Here is an 18,759-nt window from a genome sequence, read left to right on the forward strand (position 1 = left end):
GTGATTTTCACCGTTTGGAACCTCTCTGAGTTGCATCCAACCTGAAGGCTCAGCGTCCGGTGGTTTTTGTTGAAGCATCTGACGCCCCTTTAACAATGACGCTGATTGACTTTGTGACCGTTAGAGATTGATGCGCAAGATTCAAAAGTGGGACCCTCTCCCTCTTCCTCTCAACATTGGTCTAACCCATCGCATCGCACCGATCTCACCCCTCTCCTTCCTCCTCAACAGATCGCTCTTCCCTATCCTCGGCCTTAATCTAGTCGCACCATCCATGTCCTGATCCGATCCTCCGTCAAGTTGTTGATAGAGCGCGATCCACTCCACGACGACATCCCGCCTAGGGCGCAGTTGGCAAAGAGATGGAGAAGCGATGTGCGGGCATGGCAGAAGGATGGAGCAATGGTGCTTGGGCTTTCTCGACACCGGTGGCTTGGGCGACGACTAAGAAGAGCGTCGTAAGAGGAAGAAACGAGTAGTTGGATGTGGGCCCCAACTTATTAGGGAGATGCAACTCTCATTTTTTTAGGGAAGGTGAGGGAGATATTGGTGACCACATAAAAGGGAGAGGCCGGAGAGCTATTAGGGAGTTGCTATAGCAATAAAATTGCCTCATCTCCTCCAATATGATAGGTTGATGAGAATGAGGGATGATATTGGAGAGTTGCTAGAGACGGTTCCCTAAAATTTAGAAAATACTTTATGAACATACAAGAAAAGAAGAGAGAAATTTTAGATTATAGTACAATGTTAAAGCTAATACCCACTAATTTCAGCCAAAATCATAAGCCTGATTTCTCTGAATATTATACTTTAATTTACAAATGTTATTAATACACTATTACTCACTAGTTGTATTTAAGTTTCTTTCTTTGAGACAAGTACTACGTTAGTCGTTTTCCTTTTTTTTCTGGGAGAGTTCCTTTCTGCCTTTGCTTGGGAGGCCCAATTCCTGCCAGGATACGGCCTAGACCCATGTGGACGTGACCGTGGTGGATCATTTCCAACTTCCGAGTTGGCCATGGGCTGGCAGTCCATTCCTTCCTTTGATGAGCCAATCAGCCCAGCGCGGCCTGCCGGCCTCGTGAGTCGCGCCCCGGCGGCCGGCGGCGGCTACGTGGCGACGGCCGTCCAGTAGCTGGTCATACAGGCGCTGGCCGGCGTGCCGATGATCCGCGCCCACTCCCACCCGCCGCACCCCTCCACGGAGGGCGGCCGCCGCAGCTCCGCCAGCTGCACGCCAGGAAACCAAACCAAACAACAGGAATTATACCAGCCGATTCATGAAATGCAACGCGGCGGCAGATCAGGAGCAGCTTGCACGAGGTTGCTTTGGCGCTTACCCGGCCATCTCGCAGCTCGAAGACCACGGCGTCCTCTGAGAACGGCACCGGCCGCACGGCTGCCACCTGTTCGCCCAAATGCCACAGCGCCATCAGCACGAACACCAGAACATAGATTGTGCAATGCAGTTCAATTCACCGGTTTGAAAGATGCAGCTTGGTTGGTGGTTGGTGCAGACCTTCCCGTCGCAGCTCCCGCTGAACCCGTCCGCGTAGTGCGCGCCGGCGCCGGCGCCGGGGCCCGTGCCCGGTGTGGCGCAGCTCTGTTCATCAACAGCGGCCGGCTCTGACGGCGGGTGCCCGTGGCTTGTCCACCTCCACGTCCTCCCCTCCATGTGCCGCCGGTACACGTGCCCGTCGGAGCCGACCACGAACAGCTGGGAGCCGTCGAAGCACGGGCCCGGGGCGCCGACGAGGGTCACGTCCCGGTGGGGCGTTCCGTGCTCCACCCACTCCCACCCGTCCTTCGGGCTGAAGTGGTACTCCACCAGGCCCCCATGCTCGGACACCATGAACAGGGAGCCGGCCAGGGACAGCGGCGATGGTCGCATGGCGGTCCCTGGGGTGCGCGAGAGGACCAGGTGAGGTGATTGGTAATGCCTGTGCCAGAGCTCCGTGATCCTGTTGTACTGGTAGAGGCGGCCGTTGCGGCCTACCACGAAGATGACGTTTCTTCTGAAGACCTCCTGGTCCACTATGAAAGCAATCTTAGTGTCAGGTGGGCTGTGGCAGTCCTTCCACTTGAATTTCCGCAGCGCAACCTGCACACAGTTGCAAGGACGTTACTGGAGCCTCCTATACACAAGTTCAGTTTGTATGCCTGCATTGCTGGATGCTGGATATGAGGTAACTTCACTTCTTTATTTGAGGGTAAAGGAAAAAATGGTAATGGAAGGAATAAAACATATATGTATATCATTAACCCATTCTTTGTGCATCCAGTAATTTGTGCCTGCATGACTGTTTGTTTCACGGTTTCAGTAATTCAGTAGCAATTTACTACTGGTGGTATATATTACTGGTCCTTTCAAATTTATCAATACAAACGTTTATATAAGAGAAACATTCAATTTCTCTACTTCCTCCCATTGCACCTATGAGTAATCTATAAGTTACAATGTTTAGACTTCTTTTTATTGCCTGAATTTGTGTTCTTAGCTATCCCATTGCCTGCATTTACTAAGATATTATGGAAGGAGTGTATGACATAATACAACATATTAACTTCTAATTTGTAAATAGCCAAACTTTCATAGCAAAGTGAAGATTTTATCTGACTTGTCCGCCTTGAAAAATTAAAGCCTAATACCAGAGTAATTTTCTATGATTTCCTTGTTATTGACATATTTTGAGTTCTTTGTTTCTGTTCTCTAATTGTGAATTCCATCCTGTGGATTCTCTTGTGTACTCTAGATTACTCCATGAATCCTACATTCAGTTTTTTTATTGTTCCTAAGGGAAGAATCATTTGCTGACTGCTAGGATAGAGAGAACTATCTGTTTTATTTTAAAAATGTGGTTTAAGGTACCATGAAGGAACACATGCTATTTAACCATTATGTATTTATATAAACTTATAAGATCTTTGATTATTTCCATTGTCCTAATGAAAGTGCCAACAATGAATGTTTTTCATCTAACAAGCCCAACATGACTCAAATTAAATTGTGTTTGAACTTCTACCGTGAACTGTAGCAGCCTGCCTCGCTTGTTAACAAAGAAGAGTGCATCATCTGTTGTCACTCTGCGCAAGAGACCAGGGATGCCATCCCATGGAGACCCACTTGCTACCTGTCTTCCCTTCTTCATCGCTGTGCAGTTAATCCACAACAGTTCGTCTCCATTTCTTTCTCTAATGTGTAAGTTCCCATGCACGTCGACAAGATACAAACTGCCATTGTAGCTTCCTAGTGTTCCTTTCATGGCTGTAACATGTTCATGTCTTAACCACAACCAAATACCATTGCTGTTTAAATATTCAAAAGTCAATCCATTGTCTGCTATAAGGAAAAGCGATCTATCTGCATGCATCACCCGCATGTGGAAGTTAAGATCAATGGTCCTTGATAGGAAGTTGTATGATTCAGTTTCATCACTCTGCTGGTAGCTGTTAACATTTAGGTAGTGCTGCTTATCTTCTACTTTACGCCTCCTGGAAGGTGGGGTATTGCTCAAGTCATTTGATTCAGTGTCTGTAACTATATTCTTTGCTCCAGTAATACAATTTGTCGGACCATGCTCTTCACTGCAATATTCTGCATTCCAACCTTCTGTTTCTGGTGCATCTAGGATGGACCACTCGTACTTGTTTGATAGTTTTCTTCTTATGGTATTTTGGGGACTCGGACCAAAATCAGCACCCCCCATCCCAGGAAAATGTAGCTCCCCAAGCCTGCCATCATCTAGTGGGAATATCATTCTGCCGACTTGAACATGTACACCTGGGACGTTTCTTGCAACCTTTGCATGCTCAGGGGACATGTGATTTATCCATTGTCCTCTTATCTTATTGCTTTGGCCCCCACCTTTTTCAGCAAAAAAACAATGTTAATATAGTCCTAGCGAGGATGTCAAATCCAGTTTGGTTAGTTTGTTTTGAATATACTAATGTTTCAAATGTAATCAAGCTTGAATCTGTGTGCTTTCCCTCTTACTGAAAAACCAATCTCCTAGTTCTTCCTACAATCTTTGGTATTCTACTATTCTCTGAAACAATTTAATTTATTTTTATGTTTCTTTTACTTGAACGACATGTGGCACAAATATAAAGTATAGGATGACTATTACCTGTATATTTTGGAAACTGATACTCATATACTCTTCCTGTGGTTGTCGTTAAAAACATTGAAGTTGCATCATTGAGTTCATCCTGCTGAACTTGTGTAATTGAACTAAGTCTCTGACCCGTAGGAGCTCCATGTTTGTCCCACTTCCACTTCCTTCTGTGCAAGCGCCGCTCCACTAAAAGGCCATCCTGCCAATCTATAACTACCTTTAACAACAAAAGAGGGGGAAAATTGTTCTTGCAGTGAAAAAAGGGGCATGAGCTAGGAAAATATTGTTCGTGAATTCCTGTTGTTTTATTGTTCCTTTTGCTTATCTTTATTTAGTAAATGAAGCTTAAATCATGATTAATGTTTAATTTCGTTGTGGAGAGTAATGTTCATACTGATGTGGCACCATACTGTCACTGTTCTGCTATTAAATATCCAACTAATCATATGCAGATCTTTTTTTTTAAAAAAAAAAGTACATTAGCTTCATAAATCGTCCACCTGGAACTTATAATATAAGAGTTAGCATGGCTTAGAAAAATTTCAGTTTTAAGCAGATTATGTTGTGGGTGAGCTCTGAAACATAACACATCATTATTATCTAGGATCCGTTATGATAAAACAAATTCTAACATACCTTGGTTATCAGGAAAAGGGACACTGAGTTAGACCCTGACAAACCATGTAAAGCACAGCCAGCTGATGATCTTAATGAGATATTTTCTGTCAGTTCTTCACTCCATATATGCTTTTTCCATGATGGCTTTGTTTCTTTGTCAAACTCGTAGAGGTCTCCAGTGGAACTGCACTGCATATCCAATCTTAACATTGGACCAACAATTTGAACAAATATACCTTACAGGGTGTGCAAAATAGACTGTTGATAACTATACCACTTATATTGGATAAATAACATAAATGAGTATAATAACACCTACCTAAGCAGGTTTATCATTTGTGCCACTTAATGCACCAGCGTCTTATTGTTTTATGTTTGTTGTGCCCACAGTCCACAGATGGAGTAGTAGGAAAACATGCTAAGTAGGAAGTGATTCAACCTCTGATCAGGACAGGGGTTGGGCAAACTGGGACGTTCTAGAACTGTGTTTTTCCCTAAAGTAGACTGAAACACCATCTAGTTCTCCAGAACACATGCTCTACGTACCTTACTGTGAACAATGTCCCTGGCCGCAGATTTCCAGCATCAGATATGTACGACACATCTGCTCCTGGAGGACGCCCATGGTAATTCCACCTGTACATTGATGATGTTGGACCATTTAATATTTTTGTTCAGTAAGTCATGATGTAGCTTGTTGTGATGAGAAAATTTTGTTTTAAGAAAAGTAGCAGCTAATTCGCAACATTCACTTTAATAAGCACCCCGTTAAATTCAGATCTCCAAATGTAAGGGAGTTTCTTTAATCTGTAGAGTATATATGAAAGTCATTACATTTATTGTACCTCATCATTTATATAGTTTTTCATTTGAATTTTAAGCTAAGATGCTACAGCCATGCAAAGAGGTTGAGATTCAGAAAACGGCAATACAGGCTTATAGCTGCATACCTTAGAGGCTGAGTTTCTGTTACCTCAAGCAGGGATCCATTCATGATAGATAGGAAAAGTTTCCTGATTAGGAAACATCTGTCAGTCAATGCATATTAGCTGATTTAAAATTAACTAGCAAATCCCTGTTTTGCAATACTTAGAAGCAAGCTGTACTGTAGAGACTCACCTTCCATCATTGGATGCAATCCCATTTCTTATACGCATAGCTTGACTTTGTGTTTTTAATCCAAGATTCGTGAACTGCTGGCCAGAGTTGAATGTCATCTCTGTCCAGATAGGCTGGGCATGCTCATTTAGCTGTAACTGAGAAGTGTAGACATGTTAGAGTTAAATTGCAATTAAATGAATTAATTTGGCAGAAATTTTCTCTTGGATGTGTTCGTTTTACTGGCCAATATTTCACTCTTTCTATGCTATCCATCTTATGATTTTATAGTTTATAAATGCAACTAACATGATTTCAAGTTTAAAAGAGAAAGCAGAATGCTCCGGTCATCTTTTGATTTTACATGATATTACAGCTTGTGGTTAATCATGTCTTTATGCCTTACTCACAAACAAAGTTGTACCTGATCTGGACATTTTCTGCTCTTCTGCTACTTTCATTACTGTGGATTGATCTTTTGTTAGTTGTTACTTTTGCTTTTGCACGACTTCTTCTGTAAAAATTTGTCTGCAATTTATGACTACAACTACTGCTCGTTGGTGAACAGCTTAATTTGATTAGCCCATGTTAGTATTAAGAATACCCCAGAAAAGTAATAGAAAACTGGGGTGTTTTCTTTTTATAAGAAGTTAAAAGGATAATAAACCACTGTTCTATCATAACGCAAACACTTCAAGAAAAAGGATGACCTATAGACATAGTAATAAAGGGGTAACCTGACTAGAACTCCAAGTCTGAATAAGCTGGAACTGTTAATCATCGGGATCAACTTACCTGGTAGAGGATTCCAGCTTCAGACAGAGCAAGAATAGTTGTATTCACAATGAAAGTTGCTATGGCATATCCAGCTGAAGTAGGGAGTTCATGAGGAGCAATCACCCACATCACCCCATTCCAGAACCTCTCGTAGATCGATCCACTCTGGCCTGTCACCCAAACTGATGATTCTGACATTCTTGTCAAGGAAATTCTTTTCCGTATGGGCAGGACCAGGTCATTTGTGTCTTCTGCATCATCTCCTTGAAGCCTTGTATCTTCCTCCTCTTGACTATGAACAGGAGGATCATGACCAGGTTTCCTCGTCAGTTGCTTGATTGATCCTACCTTTGTGCAGGTACCATTGATACAGGACATCAAGTCGAACGGCACGCTTATTTCCACCCAGGTATTACTCTGTTCCTGGTACTCCCAAAACTTGTTTGTCTTCTGCTTGAACCTTGCTTCATGCCTCGGGCTGGGATTTGGAGTGCACCATGAATGAGCAGGAACAATGGCCTCCAGGACAACGAAAGCTGCAAAACATGTAAACCACGAGAGGAACCTGCAAGATGGACCATCCATGGCCATCTAACAGATCTTTATCCTTCATAAAGATGCATGCCAGCCTCCGAGGTTTCCTCTATGGCTGCGCATAAATTGGGACGAAGCCTGGAAAGCTGGAAGCTAAGATATCATGAGCTTCTCTCTGGGTCTGGGTGGATGGTATATTGAAACTTGGGAGGACCCCCTGTACTTGCCCGTCCTGCAGTTTAGCGAGGCAACTGCAAATGCAAATAAATATTTCAGTGGGGGTATTGATATCTCGGTGTAAGCCATCAACTGTCATTTGATGGAAGCCATAAAGTCCTATGGATGGTGCATTGGTGGTTTGCTTTCCTTTTCAATTTCTTTTCGGCTGCAACTTTCTCACCCGTCGTTGTTAACCTTTCTCCAAATCAATATTTTTCTTAGTAGATAGTAGTTGTACCTTCACACCTCCCACACGTTTCAGCACCGTTTGAAATGCTGATCTTTTACTGAACATCTTTTATGCGTGCCCATGCGGTAGGGGAGAAAAGCCAAGGGAATCTTGGATATTTTTATTAGTGGAATCTGATGTTATATTCATTGGATGGAATAAAGCTACATCTTCACATATAATTGTTCTGCTGTAGTCGTTTTCTCCTATTCCTGACATCGATGGTTGCTTAGGAGTTCAAATATCCAAACGCAAGTTGCCAACGCTAACCTACCACTGATGACCCCATAACTGCAGGGTGCAGGCCATAGAGAAGAACAAGTGAAAGGAACTCTATTGCTGATATCAGCCTGTAGAAATTGTTTTCAGGCTGTTTTGTCATCGTCTGCTGAATGGAATATATCAGGTCAGGTTGATAGTTGATTGATCTCTAAAGTCAGCTGAACCTTAGCCGTCGGCGTGGGGTTAACCGGTGAAGCGCAAAGGTGAGTTCTGCTCTGCGTCACCCTTGACTTTGCTGTTGATTATCAAACTCTACCTCCTTCCATTATTGGTGGCAAAAGAAAATATTTGATTCAGTGGCAGACTAGCAGTAATCAATAGCTAGCCTCGATCTTCATCCTGAAATTGTCTAGTGATCTGTGCAGAATAACGTCAGTGGCCTCTTCTCCGCTGAAACCTTAATATAAAAGGACAGGTGAGTCACGATGTTCAAGTTTGTTAGTCTCTGATCTCCTCAGGCCACTAATTGCCCTCCCACATGTCTCTAGCATGTTACCGGCTTGCTACTAGCAGTGCTAGGGAGGGACACATCAGAAATCAGAATTGTTTCCAAGTACTGACCGGTTGGAAAGCTAGGTCCTGCTTCTACCTGTTCTGTGTTTTTGAACTGCCTCTTTTATGGGATCTCATCAGCTGCAAGCACTGGACTGGCAATAATTCATTCTTCATTATGCCTGATCTGTCGATTGTCACTGAAGTGTGACCACTTTGCACCCAACGGCTTTGATAGCGGTGGAAGCACGGTGCGGTCAGGCAGGCAAAACGTGAAAGGCAGCCTTGCGTGCATGTCACGGTGTCCGGAGCCATTTCTGGTCATTTCTGGTGCACCGTCCATTATATTCGTACAGGGATGGTACCATAGGCACGCAGGTTAGCGTCTGCTTTTTTTTTCTTCCTATTATTTTGAGGGATTCACAGAGCTGGAAGCTTCTCTTCCTGTACGAAAAGCTTTTTGGAAACAAAGTTTAACTGATCTTTTGCTTCTTCATTATTAGCATGCTAAGCTATTGTGATTTTGTGATGTGAGAGGTTCCTGCCATGGATTTATCACTCGGTGCACTGGCAGGCCACGAGGAGCTAGCGGCTAGCCGTCCATGAATGGACCGAGAGGGTAGCAGTAGCAGCTTCCCTTCCACTGATTACCTGCTAGCTCCAAAAGCAATTATCCCTAGCAATTATATATTGGGACCCGATTCATCTCTCAAGCTAAATTCCGTGGTCCTATCTCTACCACTCAAATTATATACTCTGCCAATGGTTTTTTGCCTGCCCTTGTTGGAGTTGTTGCTTTCCTGTGAACCCAACAAAAATCAGCGAATTTCATTATTCTTCTAGTGGGAGAAAACAATCCTTATATATGAGTAACAAGACTAAACATGTCTAGTCATTAAGGTTTAAATTCTTCGCTTGATGCTAGTACTTTTTATTTATTTATTTCACGATTTAGTGACGTTATTCTTCTAGTGCAGACGACGTGTATGTGCTGATGACTTTGTTAACCTTGAGATCTATCAACTCAGTGTTTTGAAGGTACTCATAAGCATACAATGTTATGAGCACATATGCACGATTTGCCAAAAAAAAAGTTTTTTATTTGATATATGAATTGCTCTCAAATAAAGATTTCATAGATAAGTAGACGAGAATCTTGGATAGCCTAATCCACCGCACGAAAAGTAACTGGCCCCGTGCATTAGCAGGAAGCCAGGAACGCTTACCTGCTGGAACATCGTTTGACTTGACGATCGACTCGAGTATCGACACGATCCTTTTCAGTGGAATCAAATTGGAATCTAAGCACCTGGAGCTGCTGTTCGTCCACGTGGCTTGAGAATCATGAGGAATCTTATCACTTGGTTATGGAAAAAACCCAGACTTTCTCGGCCCCGCGGCCCGCGCTGTCATAAGAAGATTCAACAATGTCTCCTCTTTTGCGTTGAATTTATCTTAGGCTCTGTTTGATTCCTAGAAATTAAGAGGAATTAAAAATTAATCTGGTAATAAAATGGAAAACACACGGCCCCTTTAGACTACTTTGCTCAATATTTTCCCGTTCTGCTCCACCTTCATTGTAGAGCAGTGTTACTCTCGAGTTAGCTTTGTAAGAGCAACTTCAAAAGCTTGGCTATTTTTATTGTGAAGACTATTTTAGAACTTGTATAACAAAAAGTAGGCTCCAATAGACGTGGTATTTGGTTTTGTAAAATAGAAAGGTGGCTATCCCTTAATTTTTGGTGGCCATATATAGCCAACCACTGACACTGACTATCTGATTTTGTTAAATAGCAAGACAGTTCTGGATTTCTTCTTTTTTTAAGAAGTTTTCTATTTTACAAAATAACTAAATAATAGAATTTGGTTACTAATTTTAGTCAAACTCTTGGAGTTGCTCTAAGAGACTAACACAGAACATATACATCTTTTGGCTCATATAGCTCTGCTTTAGCTCGATCGATTGGAGGTTTTGGTGTGATGGGCTCTTAGAATGTTGTATCTTAACTATTGTGATATATTTAGCTTGTGTAAGTGTTTGAGTTTTTTTATTATTTCAAATACCGTTTGCAACTAGATGCTACACATGCCACTTCCAAATTAATGGTAATCACTTATCACCATGGTTTTAAATCTCCCGCTATAGCTGCCGCTATAGCCCGCTATAGCCTTTTGAGGCAGGGTACCGCTATTTGTATTCATGTACAATTTAGCCGCTATATCCCGCTATAGCCCGATTTAGCTCCGCTATTAGCTGTTTTAGACATAAACCGCTAAACACCTTAGCCCGCTATTTAAAACCTTGCTTATCACATTAATACAAAATTTCATGGCTAACATAAATGATGTTTGCAGCTGTACCATGTCCCATTCGTTTGTGGTTGTAATCTATTTATATAATATTAAAGAGCGAAGAGTTTCTTGCAACCTATTTTTATTTAAAAAAAACCATGTGTCCTCTTGTCCCGTATGTGTGACCCGTTCTTATATAGGTTATACATAATTTGATTCTAAAACCTATTTTGTCCCGTTGATACGTTTGCTGGTAAAAACAAAAGCAACAATGTCCATCAACATATAATTAATAATATACAAACATCTATTTGCATGTTGTCACTGTCTATGTTCCATACTGTTTTTTGCATGTTTGTTGCCTAAGCTGGACAGCTTGAGGAATGCTACTGCTCTATAATTCATTTCTTGGCGAAAGCATTTGGTCCAATAGGGTGCATTCTTTGATAGAGCAAATCTCTAAAAGATAAAACAGGGAGGGACTAGTAACTAAAGCTATAGTGGGTGATTATCATTCAACTTCATGATGAGGTTAGAAACTCAATTCATGAAGTACATCTTGAGGAGCTCTAAATACGTATAGTTGTCCCTTAATTCTACTTTTTTTTTTCTAGAACATAGTTTGTGAGGTTGACCTGTTTGCCTAGCAAAATTAGAAATGGAGTTACAAAAGGTGGAATAGTCCCAAACAAGCCTTTAAAGGATTAAGTCATTTTTGGTTCCTCAACTTTTGCCTTTATCTAGTTTTGACTCTCACTATAAAACCAGGTAACTTTGACACCTCAGCTATCAAAATCATTCAATTTTGACTCTAGAACATGTTTTGAGTTGTTTTTAGGTCTCTCGGGCCCACTTGTCATTTTGGACCTGCTACTAATATTTATGGAGATTTTATGCAAGATTGCCAACACATAGAACTTTACAATTGCTTTTAGATATTCCTGGAGCAATGTGTGCTCACACCTATGTGCCTCTTGGCTTGCCCATCCATCCTTCTTCCTTTCTCTGTTGTGTTCTTATAGAAGCCATGAACATTGAGCTAGCTATCATGACTGGGCATTGAACAATTTCTATAGTTGAGCCAAAGTTACACAGTTTGTAGTTGGTGGTCAAAATTAGACAAGGGCAAGAAATGAGAGGCCAAAGGTGAACTTAATCCAAATTTAAGCTTACTTCTTTTATACCTAGTGAGTGAAAACTAACGATATGATTTTTCAAAATTTTATTTTTTAAAAACTATCCATTACAAATATGGTGACTTTGTGTAGTATGTATAACTTTAATGAATGTTATCATAGTTAGGTTGTTGTTTTGGTTAGAACCGCTCTAATAGTCTGGTTGTTGTACCAGACTTCTGTGTCCTTTTTTTTTTCCTTTTTTTGACACTGCCCACGCTTTGGTTCAACTTCAACAAGAATTAGTACGATAATGCAATTATGTGTGTGCGCAACAAAAACATATGGTTGTGTTGTAGCGTTTGCTACCGTTGTGTGCTGTGTGCCTTAATACAACAACAACAAAAAGTACTGACAAACTTTTTCTTTTAGTGGACAACTGACAGTTGTATACGAGGCTATCAAACAGCTAAGGGGCTGAAACACTTCGGCCCACATATACGAGGTTAATTATCCAGGCTCAGTAACTGAGGGGTTGAGGTTGGGCCCAGGCCAGGGCCCAGGTGAGGTGCATGAGCTCGCTTGGCCACCATTTACCAGCTGATGCTGATGCTAGAAAACCTGAAGCTTTTGGACTTTGCAAAAATTTTAAAATGCCTCATCACATATAGATTAATTCTACAGTTCATCTATAATTTACAAGATAAATGTTTTAAATCTAATTAATCTATAATTAAACATTATTTATTAAATATAAATGAAAGTACAATATCTATTTTGTAAATTTTTTTACAACTAAAAAGGCCAAGGTTTGAGGGAAGCAAATTACACTTTATTTCATTTATAGTATACAATTACAATAATTTGATGGTAGATTTAATTATAAATTCAACCTTATAAATTTAATTAGGTTTACAAATTCGATGACCATCATCAGTTCTGGTTTAACTCAATCCGTAAAATTTACTCTCTGCGGTCAAGACCCGCAAATTGTCTGCTAGTTTTATATGATGAAAAAAAGTATTGTGAAACCAGCAGTAATCAATTATAATAAAAACAATACAAAGTATAATAATTAAACAAATGGTTTGGATGGGTTTTGGAAATCAGATCGCGGAGGAGATGATCAGATAGAGCTAATACAGTTTGAGCCATCATGGCGGCCAATCAAACCAATAGGGAAACAATTCGATCATCACATCATCTCCCTCACCGCGAAAAAAACAGGATCCCAGAATTCATCAGCACCAACAAGCAAACGGATAAAGGGGCGTAGGGAGCAACTGAGGATGCATCAGATCTCCAAGGTGAAAAAGGGTGTGACATCACAGAGATGCCTCAGACGCAAATTACCCATTAAAACTTGTGTCTCCTCATCTGCATCAATACAGCAGCCCCCAAAATTCGCCAAACCAGCGTCGGACAACATAAGCCAACAACGAGATTTTAAAAGAGAGAGAGGAAAACTGAAACGGCGAGACGGGTGCGGCCACAGCTGTCCAAGCCGAAACGGCGAGACGTCGGGAGGGAAGGGGGCAGAGGCGGCGGCGGCGGCGGCGGCGGCGCTGTTCGCCAGTTCGTCACACGACTTTGGATATATATATATATAGCGATAAGGTCTAGGGTTTCAGAGAGGGCGCCGCGTAGCGTAGCGGCTCCTGCGGAATTTTCAGGGCCCATACCCAAGTGTATGGGCTAAAGCCCATTCGGCAAAAATCGCAGCGGAGTGAATGGATCAGGCCAGATTTAACCTGGCTCGGCAGGTTTTCTCGGCCCTTTATGCTTATCGCTAAGCTAATAGAATAAAAACAATAGAATATTTGATTAACATAGGTGATCAAATAAATAGCATATGTAGATAACTTATATGTTAATAGATTAAATTTAAAGTATTTCACATGATATGATGATATGGATATTTTTTGCAATTAATATGAGATGTGTCCCCTCTGGATCCATTTCACATCGATAACGCGTCCTCTTCCATTTATAGATAACATAGACTTAGTGGAGAATGATGTAGACACTTTGCATGAAGAGATAGAACATTTAGTGGGTCACTTAGTGGGGAATGATATGGACACCTTGTATGAAGAGAGAATTCATCTAGTGGAGTTTAGCTTTATAAGAGTATATGATTTCCGACCACAAATGTGTGCTTAATTACTTTCAAAATTTCCAGCGACAGATGTGTGCTTAATAACTGTAGATGTCAGTAGGGATGAAAACGAATCGGATACGTCAGTAGAGATAAAAACGAATCGGATACGGACGGATATCACTGATACTATATTTGTTTTTATATTTCTGATCAGATTTGCATTCAAATACGGATAATGTCAACCATATCAGATAAGATACTATTAGATGTTAACATTATAAATATACAATTTAAATATTCAGATATGGTATCAAATATTGAATATTTGGACTCGATACGAACAAATCTGAATTCCTGTAAATGAATTTGGTCTCCGATACGATTGGAATACAATTTTCACCCGTGGATGTTAGGATCAACACTTGTTTTCATAGGATGGCACCAGAGCATTATCGATTATCTTATTTTAGTTGTGTGCGATCAAACTTTGGAGGACGTGTCCTCGCGTTTCACCGAAAGATTAAAAAAAACAGCGGAGTGGACAAACAAATGAGCGACAAAAGATGGCCAAACCATTACGCACGGATAGATCCAACGCACCGCGAGTATGGCGAAAGGAAAATGACATCGCGAAACCGGTAAAAGATGGTAAATTACCTAGTCAATTGATTAGACAAACATCAGAATGTGACCTCGGTGCCAACGCACCAGTATCCAGAATCCAGGGCCCCTATACGCCTAGCAGAAAAAGGCCTGATGAGTTCAACTCCGATGGTGAGCGCGAACTAGCACTTCAGTTTGACATACAAAATATGTCATCGTACATGAATCATCTCTTCTGTGCTGCTTCTGTGCTCAGTGCCGCCTCACCTTAGACTCGCTCCTCGCAAGTATCATGCCAGAGAGCTTGTCAACCTCGTAAAGGAGTCCAGCGGAAAACAGGAAGCTGGAGTAAAGTGGAGGAACAGGGTTAGTTTGTCCAGAGTTTGCATCATGAACTTGCAGAAAAAAAAACACATAATTATGATTGAGGGAGAGGATGAGCAACAAAAATAGGAAAAGTATATAAAGGCTAGGGTCTTGGATGCTCTATGGTATTTGTCACAATGGTGTCTATCTGCTGCCCGATCTTTCAGAGCAAATCACCACATATATTCTAATAATAATAATAATAATAATAAGGGAGTGAATGAGCACCAAAAATAGGAAAAAGTATAATTGCTAGGGTCTTGGATGAATACTTTATGGTATTATGGCAATGGTGTCTATCTGCTGCCTGATCTTTCAAAGATATTGTAATAAGTTTCCACCATCACACTTTTACTAGGCAAAATGCCGATCCAAGAAGTATACCAGAGAATGATAGCATCCTAGCAAAAGGCATGGTTGTTAAGTTGCTGAGTTTTGACAAATATATGGTGTAGTTTAGCTTGGAAGCGATGTGGCAAACTGCAAATCTGAAACTGAAGAAGGATCACTATTTCACTAATATATCATTTTGTATAAAATGGATTTTACTCAGCTGCTAGCCAACAAGCCATCCATCTTACAAACTTAAACATTGTGGTTGTGCTGACCACATTAGGCATCTGTTCGGATCAAACAACATCAAACTCATGAATAGCAGTGTAGTCGTAGCATTTTCTATAGTTTTCACAGCATGGAAAAATACTAGTGTTAGTATTCATAACAACAAAGTTAACAACAGCGAACAATGGACAGACATTGCATAATGTACTTGATTCTCTGGCTGGTGACCAGAAATCAGTTCTAACTTCCAACCAACACATAATGTATGTTATCTATGTTGTCACTAGACTGTAGTTTCGATGTTGAACATGTGAACTGTGCAATTGGACCTTAAGATGACAGCACCAGAAAAAAAAAATCCCAGGCTCACAACAAATATATATATAATGAATATGATGTATGCCTTAATAACAATAAACTAAGTTTGGAAAATGACTCCATTAACATTTCCAGGTTCCAACTCCTTTACCCAAACAAGTGACTTGTTTTCTTTTTATGACATCAGAAAGAATAAAACCTCACAGACAAATATTCCAATAGAATGTTCAAACTAGCACCTATTTATAATGCCAAGTTCTCAAGAAATTCCTTATTTAGCATAAAGGAAGCATTGATGGATTCATACAGCAGATTAAATGCTAATGGCTGGTAAAAAAAATCAGTGGTGTGTGTTCAAGGTAACATACCATGTTGTGATACAGACACGGTGGACAGTGCCAGCTACAATAAGAGCTACAAGTTGTGCTACAACAACTGCAAGAAGAAGCGACAGTGATCAAAGTAAAATAAAGACTATGAGAAGACATGAGAGATCATATGCCACACATACCTGCACCCCACCCAGTTCTATCTCCACTAGCTTCTTGGTAGTTTCCAATAAACTGCAACGGGTGTTCCAATTATCAGTTCATGATAAGGCAAAATTCCAAGCAGTAAGCACACTTCTTTGATGAAGAGCTGACGAATCCAGAACAAATTAATGTTATAACACAAAAGTAACTATAAAATGGATTGATCCACACCAACTTACTAAGGGGTGTTTGGTTTGAGAAATGGGATGGTTATCATCTTCTGACTCACTTTTTTTGTTTGGTTTTTAGAATGATATGGATTGATCCACCACAACCTAAGCCTGAGGATGGAGTCATCCCACCAAATAAATTTCACGGGATAGATTCATGGAGCACCACCTCATTTACGACGGGTGGTTCCTCGGACCAAACACGGCCTATGTTTATTCACTACTTCATGGCCATACAAGTTTCTACCACTTCAATTTAGCAAATCAGAAAGAGGGGCAATGGCTTCTTCACCAATGCACCATTCGGAACTAGAAAGAAAGTTAAAAACAACAGGGGACTAGAAGGGGAAACGCACGGTGAGGAGTAGCAGGAAGAGAAGGGAGCAGACGAATCCACCGGCGATGGTCATGAGCTCCGACGAGGCGAACTTGGCTCTGTACATCTCCAGCAGCGACAGCGTCACTGCGAAGAGCAGCAGGGACAGCAGCATCGACCGCCCCGTGCTCGCCATCTGACAAGAGGACTGCGAAATCAGTGACAGATCTCTCTGTTCTCTAGAAATCAGAACAGGGGCGGACCCAAGACATCGTGTGCAACCGATAATTTTTGCCCAAAAAAACGAAGTTATTAGTAGGCATAATACATATACACTTGTAATTAGATCAGATCCGAATGCAGATAGCTTTAGTTAGGGTTTGGGTGCTCGATTTCGAACAGCACGGAGGGAAGAAGGGTTGGGCATACCTGGCGGGTGCTCGTCGCCGGCGAAGGGTCCGACGTAGAGCTGGGGTAGAGCGGCAGCGGCTGTCGCCCAGTCGTCGCCGGGAGGGAGAGAGATTTAACGGAGGCCGGATGAACGGGGGTGAACGGGTGAAGAAATAGCAGAGGTGACTATAGTAGGCCGAGCCTCCGGGGCCGCTGGGATTTTTTTTTTTTTGATGAGATTTTTAAATTTGTCTTTAACAATAATTGTCCGAGTCAAAGTTTGCAAAATATACTCGCCTTGGCAATAGAAATGGAGGATTTAAATTCTGTCATTTTAACAAAAAAATCCTGCCAATTTAAATAGAAATACTTCCTCGTCCCAAAATAGTTGACCTTATAGGTGTGGGAATGTTATAGGCCAAATATTTTAGGATACAAATTAAAAAGTATAAGGCAAGCATTTTAGAACGGAGGAAAGCATTTCAACCTATTTGTTTGAGCTTATTAGCCGAATCTGTTAGTCATTTAACAGTGTTTTTCTTTTACAACAAATCAGTCAACATTAATTTCTGTCATGGCTTATCATCCAAACAAATGAGACGTTGTTTTCGTCGTATAAAATGACAAAAGATTCTGTTTTCTGCACATCGCACTTAAGAAGTCTTAAATTTTTTTATATAAGCATAGGTGGAAATAAAATAATATAAAAAATTAAGAGCTCAATGACTATAGCTTTTTTTATTATTTCATGTCATCTTAGTGTTAAAATAATCGATACTATGTTTAGAACTTTAGATGTGTATTTGCACAAAGTTTTATCTTTTTTTTTTGGCACCAAAATGATGTCAAATGAAAATGTGACAAACCATGAATTCGTAGATCTTTTTGAGTTTCACAATGTTTATATAAATTTATTTATATCCATACAAGATCACATAAAAATGTTATGAATTTTTGTCATAAAATTTTCATATGACCTAGAATGGGGATAAAACTTATATTAAAAATTATTGATCTCGAATGATACATATAATTTTGTAGTTCATTACCTTTTTATATAGAGATCTTAACGTTATATCCATTATTTCATCACCAAAAGCTATAAATTTGTAGATCTCACAATTTTCATACAATTTTTTATCTCCATTTATACTAGTATAAAAATGTTATGAATTTTTTTTGGGTAAAAATCTTATGAATTTCTAATAAGATGCAAAATCTAGAAGAAGGAAATCTAGCATTGTCTAGTTCATGAAATAAAATGGTACTATAGCAACTAGTGTCCAATTATAGACTAACTAGACTTAAAAGATTCATCTCATAAAATACATGAAGGCCATGAAATTAGTTATTTTAAATTTATATTTAATGCTTCATGCATGTGTCTAAATATTCGATGGACGAGGTGAAAAGTTTCTTGGTGGGAACTAAAGAATATAAGAAGTTGTTTTTGTCAAGGTTCCAAGTTCTCGGGAATAAGAATTGAAGTCATTTTGGCAGGAGCTAGAGCCGACCAAGAATGCCCTAAGGTTCAATGTTCCCTCCACTCCACCCTAAGAGGAGTCCCTTTTTCTTTTATTTGCTACAAAAGGTAAATTGCAAACACAACCCATTCTGGTTATAAATG

The 18,759-nt window shown here is 40.5% G+C and overlaps 2 protein-coding genes and 1 long non-coding RNA gene across 4 annotated transcripts; 1 reads left to right on the forward strand and 2 right to left on the reverse strand.

The window, feature by feature from the left end:
* LOC8054660 lies at positions 710–7,384 on the reverse strand. 2 transcript variants are annotated; one of them, XM_021457045.1, is made up of 10 exons: positions 6,630–7,384; positions 5,856–5,992; positions 5,687–5,764; positions 5,283–5,372; positions 4,755–4,920; positions 4,131–4,317; positions 3,027–3,868; positions 1,523–2,104; positions 1,344–1,409; positions 710–1,233 (listed from the first exon to the last, which is right to left on the reverse strand). In XM_021457045.1, the coding sequence occupies exons 1-10, from the start codon at positions 7,200–7,202 to the stop codon at positions 1,114–1,116; spliced, it is 2,841 nt and encodes a 946-aa protein (XP_021312720.1). In that variant the 5' UTR covers positions 7,203–7,384; the 3' UTR covers positions 710–1,113. The 2 variants fall into 2 exon arrangements, with proteins under 2 accessions (XP_021312720.1, XP_021312721.1); XM_021457046.1 differs by having other exon boundaries at positions 5,687–5,749; positions 6,630–7,383.
* LOC110433923 lies at positions 7,575–8,866 on the forward strand. The gene is made up of 3 exons (XR_002451356.1): positions 7,575–8,078; positions 8,241–8,290; positions 8,364–8,866. It is a non-coding gene; the product is annotated as an uncharacterized LOC110433923 (long non-coding RNA).
* On the reverse strand, positions 14,440–17,331 carry LOC8074532 (protein KRTCAP2 homolog). Its single transcript, XM_002457598.2, has 5 exons — positions 17,172–17,331; positions 16,783–16,938; positions 16,235–16,286; positions 16,092–16,158; positions 14,440–14,821 (listed from the first exon to the last, which is right to left on the reverse strand). Exons 2-5 carry the CDS (start codon positions 16,936–16,938, stop codon positions 14,731–14,733), a joined length of 366 nt encoding a protein of 121 aa, XP_002457643.1. The 5' UTR covers positions 17,172–17,331; the 3' UTR covers positions 14,440–14,730.

The sequence above is a fragment of the Sorghum bicolor genome, chromosome 3, assembly GCF_000003195.3.
Source record: "Sorghum bicolor cultivar BTx623 chromosome 3, Sorghum_bicolor_NCBIv3, whole genome shotgun sequence".
Classification (NCBI taxonomy): domain Eukaryota; kingdom Viridiplantae; phylum Streptophyta; class Magnoliopsida; order Poales; family Poaceae; genus Sorghum; species Sorghum bicolor.

Bases quoted from the DNA above. Each gene is read 5' to 3' on its own strand.
- LOC8054660 (XM_021457045.1), bottom strand. From the start codon at position 7,202: ATGGCCATGGATGGTCCATCTTGCAGGTTCCTCTCGTGGTTTACATGT. The intron at 4,318-4,754 runs GTATGTTAGAAT...ATAGATTGGCAG, and splicing joins CCCTTTTCCTGATAACCAAG to GATGGCCTTTTAGTGGAGCG. The intron at 3,869-4,130 runs GTAATAGTCATC...TTGCTGAAAAAG, and splicing joins TCAGTTTCCAAAATATACAG to GTGGGGGCCAAAGCAATAAG.
- LOC8074532 (XM_002457598.2), bottom strand. From the start codon at position 16,938: ATGGCGAGCACGGGGCGGTCGATGCTGCTGTCCCTGCTGCTCTTCGCA. The intron at 16,287-16,782 runs GTGCGTTTCCCC...CACCCGTTGCAG, and splicing joins TCTTCCTGCTACTCCTCACC to TTTATTGGAAACTACCAAGA. The intron at 14,822-16,091 runs GTATGTTACCTT...ACTTTACTCCAG, and splicing joins CGTGTCTGTATCACAACATG to CTTCCTGTTTTCCGCTGGAC.